The sequence below is a fragment of the Petaurus breviceps genome, unplaced genomic scaffold (genome assembly GCF_028583685.1).
Source record: "Petaurus breviceps papuanus isolate PSGF00001 unplaced genomic scaffold, PetGlider_PUasm1.0 90459, whole genome shotgun sequence".
In the NCBI taxonomy this organism is placed as follows: Eukaryota; Metazoa; Chordata; class Mammalia; order Diprotodontia; family Petauridae; genus Petaurus; species Petaurus breviceps.
In genome coordinates, this window is record NW_027187259.1 from 2,073,643 (window position 1) to 2,087,449 (window position 13,807).

General features: G+C 35.9%; 1 protein-coding gene across 1 annotated transcript in view; it reads left to right on the top strand.

The window, feature by feature from the left end:
• Positions 1-13,801, top strand: part of TENT5D (terminal nucleotidyltransferase 5D) — an 83,595-nt gene extending 69,794 nt beyond the window's left edge. Inside the window, exon 3 of the mRNA XM_069062481.1 lies at positions 12,371-13,801. Coding sequence (XP_068918582.1) covers positions 12,391-13,563 — 1,173 coding nt within the window. The 5' untranslated portion in view covers positions 12,371-12,390 and the 3' untranslated portion in view covers positions 13,564-13,801. The remainder of the gene's footprint in view (positions 1-12,370) is intronic.
• The last annotated feature ends 6 nt before the right edge of the window (positions 13,802-13,807 follow it).

Consider the following 13,807-nt stretch of genomic DNA (forward strand, 5'->3'; position numbering starts at 1 on the left):
TATATATAACTACTGAAATTAAGTTTTTGTTTTTGCAACTCCCTCACTAAAAAATCCAAACTAAGTATTTGACCAGTTTCTGATGGTTGTCTAATGGAGAGAAAATCACACAACAGCAGTCAAGCTCATGAGCTTTTACTTTAATAATCTGTGATCTCATCGTTGCAAATCATGACCAGTCCATGCCCTCTTATCTGGTGTGATTCTTGTCCATGTCTTTTGGTAAATCCTCTGTAGAGGATCAACCCCTTGCACTGCAGGTCCTTCACTATTTATTACATACCAGTATAGCAGTTAGACATTTCTTTCTGTTATCCTTTGCTCTGACTACATGACCTGCTTGCCTACTTTTCTGATCATACAAATATATAGTCATGTCTTTTGACATCATTTCTCATGTATACATCATCATTGGAAATATTCTATAGCCGACCTTAGCCCATCAATTTTCTTCCCATTTGGATTCTATTTGAGTTGCCTAAAATTTTTATTCCTCTGAAATTTTGGTATTCCATGACTCCCAGACTTATTGCATCACTAGGAGAATAGTGGTACTAAAATGGGTAGCAACAAACAGTTTAAGATCATTCAAAGCACTATAAAGGTTACCAAATGTGATCCATCCAGACTGATCTCTGCCTTTACACTTCTGGGACTAGTTTATTGCACATTTGGATTTCCTGTTCAGGATATGTTTTGGTAACTCAAGGCTGTCTGTCCAACCACATGTCATAATATGAGTAATTTGATTCTTTATCCACTGTATTTTTCAATGAGGATGGCTATGCCAATCTTTTTTGAGTGATTATAAATCTCACTGAGATCTTTAAGTGTGCTTGAGCTCTATGAAATAAGCACATTGTCACCTACAAGTCATAGAACCTAGAGAACTTTGTAATTATGGTTTTTCAAGTAATTCCTCTTCTGTTAGAACTGTTGTGTGCCAGTCCTTCATGACACTGATGAACACCTTTGGTGATTGTATGTTTCCTTTTTTCATTCCTCATTTGATGTTGATACTCAGATGATGATTCAGCAAAGTTGTTTCTATGATGACATATATCATTGATTCTTCTATGATCTTAATGTATTCATGGGAGACGCCTTGTTTGAAGAGAGTCTTTAAATATTTCTTATACTCAAACAATAAGCACAGAAAGATCTAATATCCTCTCAGTGTATCATTCAGTAATATGACAGAATATGGTGTCTGCTAAAAAAAATCTGTAAAAACATTTTTTTCTTTTCTATTAACTTGTAGGAATATTGTTAATTTTTTCATAGAAGTCCTCTCCTTCATCGTCTATAAAAGATATTGATATATAAACTGTATTGAATCTCTACTCTGTTATTTATTATTTGTGATCTGTTGTAGAGGTAGAATTAACCAAACTTGGCAAATGATCAGATTGGGGGGTGTGAGAGAAAGTGAAGGAAGACTTCAAGTTGAAAAATGTGTTCTAGAATTTTACAAGGTACCAGTGTTCAATTTTATTAAACATTTTATTCAGCACCTACTATGTGCAAAAACATACTATCCTGGCCACTGGGGATAGAACGATAAAAAACTAAACAATCCCTGCTCTCAAAGACAGTGGCTATGTGAGTGGAGAGAAAAGGGGCCAGATTCTGCAGAAGTATAGTCAGTATGACCTGCAGCTCATTATAGCAAGGGAGTGAGAGAAGGACAAGGGTCAGGGATGACTCCAAAGTTTCTAACTTGGGAAACTGAGAAGATGGTGATTCTCCTAACAGAAGAGGGAAGTTGAGGTTGGGATTTAGAGGGGAAAGGGAAGCAGTTCTGTTTTGGACATGTTGAGATCTCAACAAAATGTTTAGTAGGAAATAGCAAACAAGTAGGTGATGTACAGGAATGAAGTCCTAGAAATAGATGGGAGCTAGATATGTAGATTTGGAAGTCATCTGCCCAGATATGATACTTGAATTCATGAAAGCAGATGAAGTTACCAAGGATAAACATTTAAAGGGAAGAAAGCTTTAATCAAAAGAAAATGGTATACTCTCCAAAATATAAACTAATAAATTGAAAAAACCTTCATGTGATCCAGCCATTGCCTCAAACTATTATACTATATTTTTCTTCCACTTCACTGTCAAACTCCTAGAAAGAATCATCTGTACCAACTTTTTAGCTAAATTTAAAAATGTCAGTAGATTCACGATTCCAACCATTCACTCACCTAATCCTGTCCATAATACTCCTATATAATGCTACCTGTAATCCCTAAACTAAGACAATAGACCAGGTATACACCTATAGCCAAATAAATTCATCCTTCCACCATGGGAGTGAAGTGGCTTATAAAGTGTTTATTTAAAAAAGGAATAGAAAGGAATTGGGAATAGGGAAAAGGAATGTTCATTAATCTTCCTTAAGGTCTGCTGCTACTTGGTGTCATTTTTTATGTTGGTACTAGAGTCATAGATGTGAGCCTTATTTCAATCCTTTGGCTGGCTACAAAGGGGAAGGAAAGAGAGACACAACCTCAACAATAACTTAATAAAATTCTATTCCCTTTTTGCAATTTTCTTTGTGCTATAAGAAGTAATTTTATAAGATCAATTTTGAGAAGTGGCAGGGATGTAGCTTTTTATGACACCATGAATACTTTGGCAAGGAAGACTGACCAGCATACTCAGTTGCCTTCATGATTTCCTTCAGAGCGATCATGCTAGATTATTACTAGGATTGCCGCCTGATCTGGAGGCATCTTATGGTATATTATATGAATCAGATTATTCTAAGATATGATTCCTCAAAAAGAATTCTATTGTTGCTTTTCTCCCCCCTATAGTTTCCCCTGATTGATTCTTGTTTGTAATCAATGACAAGATGATGGTTCCTATTTTTACCAAAGGATCTAGTGAGTCATCCTGTTAACTATTATTTGGCAGAAGTCCTTCCATTGTAAGTGTAAGTGTTTTCACATTCTCTTTGAAGGAATAGTGCAAGGATTAATAAAGATAGAAAATAACAGCCTGTGGGTGACTAGAAAATTCTCCCATATAGATAGGTGTTAAGGTTGAGGACAGAGAAAGAATATTGTAATCACACCACAATTGTGTTTTCTGCCAGCATTATCCCACTCCTAAGGTGACACCCAGTCCTTTGACTGCCAGCATGGACTATGTAAAAAGCAAAACAAAACAAGCAAAAGTCTTACAGATCCATCCCTGCATAACCTCACATGCAAACAGCAAATTGACTTGATTTGCCAAGCTTTCTCAAGTAAGTTGCAGCAGACTCTAAAACCTGGTCTTTTTCACATCATCCCTATTTATTGCAACTGTGTGGACCATGACCATGACCAGTGTTAAAAAGGAAAAAGAAAAGGGTGACTGACAGAGGTAAGTGGTTGACAGAAAGCAGAATCAGATAGATAGATAGATATGTATGTGTATGTGTGTAAGCACTACTGATAGTCATCTCGAGGGAAGAATTGTTAGGCATTTCATTTATTATGCTTCTGTCTAAATTGTTAACTTTCTGGGGATAATTGTTCATTTTAAAGGGATTTTAGGGTCATTGAATTAATAGCTCTTGTCTGTGACTAGGTCTTATAACCTGTGACAATATTTTTGCATTTCCACAAATATCCATACCAACAGCTAGCTCAGCAGGCACATTTTTATGGGCTTAGAGCACTAAGTGAAAACAAAACTCTATTGGGAATAATAAATAATTAAAAAAACACTATTAGTTCTTTCCTTACTGTGAACATTTACCAGAATTTGGCCTTTGTGTTCTTGGTAGCAAATTTAGATTAGATTTCTCAATAAGCTGGTGACTGCTATTTCCTCTGTATTCCTTATCTTTATACATGGTGTATCCCTCCAGTAGAATAGAAGTTCCTTGTGGGCAAGGCCTGTTACATTTTAATATTTGTATCTCAAGTCAGCCAGTGAACATTTCCAGGGCACATTGTAGCTGCACAGTTGAGAAGAGGCTAGTGAAAGAAAACTGACTTGAAACTGAGCTACCACAGATCTTTGAAAAAGTAACTCTCTATATGTGGATGATTAAGAATTACCTATAATTTTACCTGTATTTTTGTTATAAAATTCAAAAGCAGTCTTAAGGGTAAAATGAGATTATCAGATTTTTTTCTCCTACTTAGAGTACTAATTTTTTTTCTCAGAATCTGTTTGTCTCAAAAGTCTCAAAGGCCATTTAATCCAACCTTCACTTAAACAAGAATCTAATCTATAACATACTCAACAAATGGTCATCCCAGTCTTTCCTTGATGACCACCCATGACAGAAAGCCCTCTGCTTCCTGAGTTAGTCCATTCCCTTCTTATAGAACTCTAATTTTTAGAAGTTTTTCCTCTATGTTAAGTCTAAATTTGCATCTTCACAATTTTCATCTATTGGTCCTACTTCTCTGGGGCCAAGCAGAACAAGTTTAATAAGTTGTTCACATGACAGCCCTTCAAATACTTGAAGAAAGAGATGACTTCCTTAAGTCTTTTTATTTTTCAGACTATATATGCTCAGTTCTCAGCCAATTATCATTTAGCTTTGACTTGAGGCTTTTTATCATCCTGTTTGCTCCCCTCGACAGTCTCCAACTTCCTAAAATGTGGTACCCAGAGCTAAATACAATAAAACTACTTTAGATATGATCAGACTAGGGAAGAGTATAATGGAACCTTCTGACCTCATGATCCCATACTACTACTACTACTACTACTACTACTACTACTACTACTACTACTACCATGTTTCCCCAATAATAAGACACTGTCTTATTAAATTTTTTGGACAGAAAAACACCAGAGGGCTTATTTTCAGGGGAGGGCTTATTTTAATGAACATTGACAGCAATTTTAATAAACAGGTAAATGTGAACAAAAAAATGTACCTTTATTTAATAAGCAAATCACTGGGGAAGAACAAGATGATGCACTCACTGCTGCAGCTCTGATTGGATGCAGCTCGGAGCACGGCGTGCGTTTCATGGGGGGGGGGGGATGGTGCATACAGAGGGTACCGTAATATAGCGTGTAGCGTAGGGGATCACCTTCACTACAGTAGCAATCTCAATAGGGCTTATTTTTGGGGGAGGGCTTATTTTAGAGGAATCTTACACAGTAAGGGGAGGGCTTATTTTCGGGATAGGTCTTATTATTGGGGAAACACGGTACTACTGCTGAGGCTGCTACTACTTCTTCTTCTTCTTTGCTTTTTGAAGGGGGGGAAGGCTGGGAAATTGGGGCTAAATGACTTGCCCAAGGTCACACAGCTAGTAAGTGTTAAGTTTCTGAGGCCATATTTGAACTCAGGTCCTCCTCACTCCAGGGCTGGTGCTCTATTCACTGTACCACCTAGCCTCCCTGATCCCATCTTCTTAATTCAGACTAAGATCACCTGAATCATTTTGCTTGCCATATCACATTGCCAACTCATATTGAGCTTGCAATTGTATTGGAAGCAAATTACAAGTCAGATGAGCAAATGTTAAATCAGCCATGAGTTCTGATTGACATATAAAAGCATACTCCTGTAGAGGAGAGTTCAAGCATAAAGGCATAAATATTCATATTAAATAGGGTGTATACACACATACACAGAATCAGTCAATAAACATTTATTAAGAACCTGTTATGTGACTGGCATTGTGCTAAGCACTGGACACATGTGATACTTTTGCTTATTATATTCTTGAAGTTTTGGAGGAGCCTCACTGTGTAAGCCCCATCCCTGCACTAGAGCTATGTCTACATACAAGATTAGACCATTTGAGCAAGGGGAAGGGTCTATACATAGACAGTTAATGATTCCAGGCAGAGGCTAGGCAATCCTCCCTTTTTGTGTGTGTATTGAAGGTTAAAGAATTAATTAGATAAATATGATAAGGCCTAATTTTGAAGATTTTGAAATTCAAGACAAATAAGTTAGATTTGATATAGTAGTGTTTAATAAGTGAATAATCTATTTACTTGTGGTGACTTCAACCAAAGCATATGAAAGGCAGTTTGTATTTCAAGTAGGGTACTAATGTTTGATTAATGCCAGCACATATTACCTGGCCACAATACATGTTTTTCTTAGTCCATTTAATTAACTCTTTTATTTATGTAAGTACCACATAAACCTAAAAACCACATATTTAAAATTGGAAGTTTTCCACCCATATATTAAAGCTTTCTTAGTTGTACAGTTGGTTCTGAAGCTAGCAATTGTAGAAACAAGTTGTAACTAGAAAGGTTTATTAGAACTGAGATTGTGGGGTTGCCAACTTTGTTCATATTCTAACACTGAGGGTAGGGGGATGATTGATGGTAGAAAGATCTCTCTAAGTCCTTTTATCCTGGTGGATAAAAGCATATACTTCCAAAAATAGAACCCCATTTTAGAGATAAAGAAACTGAGACACAGGATAAGTGATTTGCCAGAGGTGTCACAGCTATTTAGAAAAAGTGATTAAACCTCAAATCTTATTCCCATCCTCAAGCTATGGCAGGTTTTTTCTCTCTAAGCTAGCCATGTGATAAAATGTAATACCACTATGGATTTGAGATGCTTGAAGTTTTGTTTTTTAATTTAACACCTCATCCAAACTGAAACCTGTGAGATTATACTTCACAATACATGAGGGGGTGACTCTAAGAAGGCATGTGATGGTGGGGGTTGTCCCATTTGGGAATTGTCTGAGTCAGAAAATCTCAACCTCTGCAGTAATTTATTGGAAATATTTTCAGATTTGGTAGCTGAAATGTGGTTTATTCTCTTTCACTTTCATTCCTGATAATTATGATGGGGTTAGTGAATAGAGCCTCATGATGACTATGTGGAGGAGTCTTAAGAACTAAAAACTAACCTTGCACTGACTTCCATTTTTCTCCAATAAAAAGATTTGGGGTCAGGGCAGAATTGCAATGCATTTTTCACGCTACCTCTCAGGGTAAAAAAAATTTTAAAACTCTATAAAATATTTTAAAAATTAAAGTTAAATCAATTTATTCTCCATAATGAAATTATCATTAACATTATATGAACCTCTTTATAGTATTGCTAAGCAGTTTTCTTAATGGTGACAAGAAGCAACAGGCATAGAGGAAGTATCAACTGCTATCCCAGAAAGCTAATCATATTTTTGTCTTTTAACATCTTTGCAAATTCGGTGAGTATGAGATGAAATCTCAGAATACTTGAAGTTTGAGATGTCCAAGAAGCAGTTGGAGATGCATGGCTGTAGCTCAGAAAGAGACTAGGGCTGGATGTATATTTGAAGATCTCACAAGAGCTTGTGAGATCACCAGTGAGACAGAATAGAGCAAAAAGAGGAAGATTAGGTCAGAGCTTTGGGGAGAGAACACCCACTGTTGGAGGAAATAAAATATGGGAAGAATTGGCACAGGAGTGTGAGTAGGAATGGTCAGACATATAGGAGGACTATGAGGAGAGACCAGTGTCACAAAAGCCTAAAGAGGGAAAAGTATCCAGGAAAAGAAGGCGATTGACAATATTATAATGCTGCAGAGGTAAAAGTGTAAAGACTGAAAAAAGGCCATTGGATCTGGCAAATGAAAAAATCACTGATAACTTTGGAGAGGGAAGTTTCAGTTGAATGGTGACATCAGAAGCCAGACTGCAGAGTTTAGAAGAGACCGGGTGGAGAAACAGTGAAACACCAACTGTAGATGACTTTTTCAAGGAGTTTAGGCATGAAAGGGAGGAGAAATACAGGATGGGAATGAGAACATCAAGTTAGGGGAGTTTTAAAGACTGATGAGACATGGGCATGTTCTTGTAAGGGAAGGATCCTGCAGACAGGGAGACTGAAGATGAGAAAGAGTGAGGATGATAGTGGGGCAGTTTTCTGGAGAAGTTAGAATTCGAGACCTAGAGAAGTAATCAGGCCTGTCTCTACATCTGCTTTCCTCGGCCAAAAGTTCTATCAGGACACCCTCTTCATTCAAATGCATTTGCAACCTAGTATAAGTATACTTGGAGAGAAAGGATATTCAAAGTGGAAACAAATCATTTTGGGCTCTGAAAATGTGTGATGGTAGGGAAAGAACAATAAATGAATTTGCATCATTGGTTTTTCATTCTATAGCTCCCAATTTAATAACAATGTGAATTGTTATTGAAAATATAGTTTCCATTATAGGAGCACTGCTTATGAAAGGAGAGAAGCTAAACCTTCTAATTATCAAACTGAAATAGTATCTAGTACCAGTAATGTGTATTTAAGTATATATTCTAAGAAAGAGTAAAAACATTTTATAAAATCTGTATATTCTGCTTTTAAAACCCCTTAATGCTGTTATTGCTGTTCTACAATTTCTGAAAGTTAATTTACCTTTTGGGTTTATAAGCTTGTTTTTTACTGATTTTTAAATGAAAGTTTCCAATAAATAATAAAATTGATCTATGAGTTGGGTTGGAGGTTTTGAAAAAGTGAGCAGTGTTATGAACTTTGAGAAGAAGATTAATAGAATTTAGCTACAAGCTGCTAAAGCAATTTCATTCTTTTTTCTGCTCACATGGCTCAGAAAATATTTGCATTTCAGTTTTCAGGGTGACAGTTTATTGAAAAAAAATCCATGTGTACAGTAAGACAAAAGTATAGTTTAAGAAATGTATGGATTTTGCTCAACAGTATTGCAAATACAGAGGCTGTGGATAACAAAACGTGAAAATTATCTCTGCAATTTTAGCTTTATGCTTTCTGTCATTAATTTAGATAATTACATTCTAGAGGGTTATCTTTTTAGATTCTTTTGCTATTTAATCAATTAAACTATTTTTATTTACATATCAGAATACTTTCATTTGATATCACAAACCAATTCATTGATCTTCAAAAAGAAGGGCAAAAAGCCTTTGCCTTCAAGGAATTAACATTCTAATGGGGGGGACAACATATAAATAAGTACATACAAAACTATATGTATACATATATGTGTATATACATATATACACACATACACATATATATTCAGAAAAAGAGGGGAGGGGGCGGCTAGGTAGCACAGTGAATAGAGCACCTGCCCTGGAGTCAGGAGGACCTGAGTTCAAATGCCACCTCAGATATTTAACACTTACTAGCCATGTGACCTTGGGCATGTCACTTAATCCCAATTCCCCTGCCTTTCCCTCTCCAAAAAGACAAAACAAAGCAAAAAGAAAAAGAAAAAGGGGGGAGGAGAGAGAGAGAATGGAAGGGTTTTTTTTATTCTAAAAATATCTTTAGATACTTTAGATAATGGATCTCTACACCTGGGTCCAATTCTAGCAAACATTATACTGCCATTAATAAATTCCATATTTATAAAATGCTTGGAATATTAAAAAATGTCCTAGTTTCAAATACTGTTTTTCAGAAATAGGATCATAGATTTAAAGCTCAAAGGGATCTTATAATCTATCCCAATCCTCCATTTTACAGATGAGAAACTGAGGCCCAGAAAAATGTGGTGATTTGCCTGTCATATAGGTAATTAGCAGCAGAGCCAGAATTCAAATTTATGTTCTCTAACTTCAAATATAGCAAAGAACAAGAAAGTCTTGAACACATCCAGATCTTTCTATCATCCTGAACAGCCCAAATAACCATTTTCAGAAGCTTCGTTTAAATTCCCTATCATTTGGATATATAGTCAGAAGAATAGTGAACAAGGGCCCAGGATTAAAAGTGCCCCAGCCCCAGGTTGTCTTTAAGATAGAAGGAAGCTTTTGGTCACCAGTGGCAAACTGGTGGTTAGAATTTTCAGACTCAGTGTTTAACTGTACATTTTATTTACTTTTGTAGACTTATTTGGCACAGGCTGCTTAATAGAGTCTTTGAAGATTTATGTAATCACTGTAATTGTACCTAATTACCTAATTGTATAATTATATTTAATTGCATCCATGGTGTTCATACACATAACACAAATTTAATTACATATCTCCCCCCCACCCTGTGAAATTCTGTGAGATCATCTTGCACATCTGCAGTGAGCATTTTGAAAGCTTAGGTAGCTGATATTTGTGTTTCCTTTTTTCTCTTGTTTTGATAACTCTTAGATTCTAAAAAATTTTGCCCTTCATTTTTATTTTCCATAAAATGGGGGTCATACATTTTCTAGCTATTTTACAGATGTTGGAAAGATAAAGAATATTAGCTTTTATGAAACTCACTTGAGTTCTTTGTAGTAAGGCTGTTATAAATTCTATGCCTTATTATTTCATTTCAAGTTATTAAAGCTAGCTACTGATAAAAAGTAAAAATTATTTGTCACTGACAATGAACATCATTGGTCAATTCTTTGTATATGGTTTTTATATGCAAATAACACTTCAAACACCAAGACGTTATCAATAAGTATAAATCATTTGTTCAGGCAACAAATATTTATTGAATGCCTACTATGTGTAGTACAACAATGGTAAGGTATTACAACTCCAATAAGTGCTAAATTCTCAGAATCTGCCATATGTTAGCTTCTAACAAGCCAGAAAGGTTTCAAATACAGACTCTGTGACAGTGTTGTACTGAGACCAGTCTAAATTCACATAGGTTTATTTCCAGGGCTACCATCAAATGATGACTTTTTAGTCATAGCAGCTCTTGAAAATTGTCATAAAAGGGTTGTGATCTGTTTTGGTATCAAATACCTACAAAATCATGGCTCCTTGAAATACAAATTACTGTATAGCCATTACAATTTTCACAGCTCTCTCATGTATATATGTAATTTGATCATCAGAAGAATTCTATGAGTTACTTAGGGCAGGTTTCATTTTGTAAATGAAGAAAAAGGGCCAGAGAGGTTCAGTGACTTTCTCCAAGTCTCACAATTAATAAAAGGCAGAGGCTGAGCTATGAGCCAGAACTATTGACTCCTAGTCTCTTTTTCTCTCCACTATACCACTCTGAGACACCACAAATGTTCATGTAATATGTTGTATTATTTACATGTCCTTTCCATAGGATGTTAGAGTTGGAAATGAACTCAGAGATCATCCAGTTCAACCACCTATCTCATACTGGATTCCCTTCTAGAACATTCCTGATAGGTAGTCAATCTTTGCTTTCCAGTGATAAGAGGTGACTGCCAAACAAAACAGTCTTTTCTATTGTGGGACAGTTCTAATTAAAAAAAATTATTCCTCATAGTGAGTGGAAATCAGCTTCCCTCTAACTTCTACCCATTATGTGCCCTAATTCTGCCTTCTTGAACAATGTCCAGCAATTATATCCACTCCTGACAAAAAAGAAAATCTTTCAAGCATTTAAAAGTAATTGCCACATCCATTCCCTAGCCATCCCTTTCTCCCCACAAAAATATTCTCTTCTCTAGACTCAATGTCTTCAGTTTCTTCAGCTGTTTCTCATATATTACAGGTTTTCAGATCACTCATAATCTCCTCTGAGACCACTCCAGCTGGTTGATGGTCCTTCTAAAATGTAGCATCTAGAACTAAAGATGACAGGTGTGGTCTGACCACAGCACAACTGTTCCTCTCTCTCTCTCTCTCTCTCTCTCTCTCTCTCTCTCTCTCTCTCTCTCTCTGTCTCTCTCTGTCTCTCTCTCTCTCTCTCTCTCTCTCTCTCTCTCTCTCTCTCTGTCTCTCTCCATATATATATATACATATATATATGTGTGTGTGTGCGTGTGTGTGTGTGTACATATATAAACACAAGCTAAGGTTATATTGGCATTTTTGCCAACCATATGACAATCCTATTTTCTTTAGTAACATTGCTACATATAGTCAGTCACATGTTATTGGGACCGATATTGTTAAGTCTTAATTAAGTTTCTGCTCTCTTGGTTTGCATTTAATTTTTTCTTATAAATATACTAAAGCTTTTATCTAGCTTTTGTGCTATTGAGATTTAGCATTTTACCTAGAACATTTTATCCTATGAAATCAAGCATTAGTAAAGAATCATTATATTGGACTCCCATTTGAATAATTAATATTTGTGAAATACTTTGAGGGTCTTGAATGAAAGCACTTATTATTATTTCATAAACTAGGTGAATACTACCATCCAAATATAAACTAAATTATTAATCAAGTTGAAAAGAGAACAAGGAAGACCACCAATATTAAATTATAAATCTAGTGGAATTCAAATATTATCCTGAAAATATAGCTGTGTCTGTATATCAATGGATTTTAACTGTTTTCACAATTTCATTGTGACTATTCAAGTCTAAAATCAAACATTTAAGATTTAAACATTTATTTAAGATTTTAAATCCCTGTTGTTAACTTATTGCCTCTAAGTAAAACTTGTTTTCTATAATGGGAGCCTTTTTTCTTCAAGTTTTCTTTTTACATAATGACATACCATACTTAAAATTCTAACCTGTTTTTAAATATTTTTTTCTTTATTTCTAGTTAATCTTACAGACGCAACAATGGCTGAAAACTTAGACAGCAGATTCAGCTATCTCTCCTGGGATCAAATTAAAATACTAGATCAAGTGATAAGTGAAGTGATACCAATTCATGGAAGAGGACATTTTCCAACACTGGAAGTGAAAACAAAGGATATCATCCTTGTGATACAAGATGAGCTCCAAAAAAGGGAGATTATTATTAAAGATATCCGTCTGAATGGTTCAACAGCTAGCCATATCCTTGCAAAGCAGAAGGGAACCACTTATAAGGATCTCGACATCATTTTTGGTATTGCGTATCTAGGTGAGCAAGAATTTCAGGTTGTTAAGGAGAGTGTTCTGAATTGTCTGCAAGACTTCCTACCAAAAGGTGTCAAGAAAGAAAAGATAACGTCACAGACCATGAACGATGCTTATGTTGAGAAGTTGGTGAAAGTTTCCAATAAGCATGACCACTGGAGTCTCATATCTCTGTCAAACAACACTGGGAAGAACATGGAATTCAAATTTGTCTATTCACTGAGACGCCAATTCGAATTCAGTGTCGATTCCTTTCAGATAATCCTAAACAACCTTCTAGATGTCTACAGAAATGCCAATTATGTGTTGAGCGAAGAATCCTCCCCTGTTATTGTGGCAGAGAGCATGTATGGAGATTTTGAAGAAGCAATGAATCATCTACAACACAAGCTTATTTCCACCAGAAACCCTGAAGAAATTAGAGGTGGAGGCCTTCTCAAGTACAGCAACCTACTGGTCCGTAATTTCAAGCCAGCAAGTGAGACAGAAATCAAAACCTTAGAACGGTACATGTGTTCCAGATTCTTCATTGATTTCCCTGATGTGGCAGAGCAACAAAAGAAGATCGAGTCCTACCTACATAACCATTTCGTAGGTGAAGAGGAGAGCAAATATGACTACCTTATGACCCTGCGTGGTGTTGTCAACGAAAGCACCGTTTGCCTCATGGGGCACGAAAGAAGACAGACCCTGAATATGATCACCATTATGGCTCTCAAAGTGCTCGGAGAACAAAACATCTTACCCAACACAGCCAATGTAACCTGCTATTACCAGCCTGCTCCATACGTTGCCGACAGAAATTTCAGCGGCTATTATATAGCTCATGGACATCCATTCATCTATCAGTCATACCCACTGCACATTCATATGCGGAGTGATTTGCTTTAAGTAAAACGAAAGCAAAAATCCAGCTGAAATAAAGACCACCGTAAAGCAAGTTTTCAAATCCCATTGATTTTAGGATGTTTTTTTTTTTAAAGGTTTTTTTTTTTTTTAAGGTTACCAGTTATCTCCTATCAGTCACAGTTTATACTATCTACCATTCATAAATGCAGACCATGAAAAAAAAACCCAAATTACCAAACAAAAAAACTAACTGTGACTTTACCATTTACAATGACTTTGTCCTAAA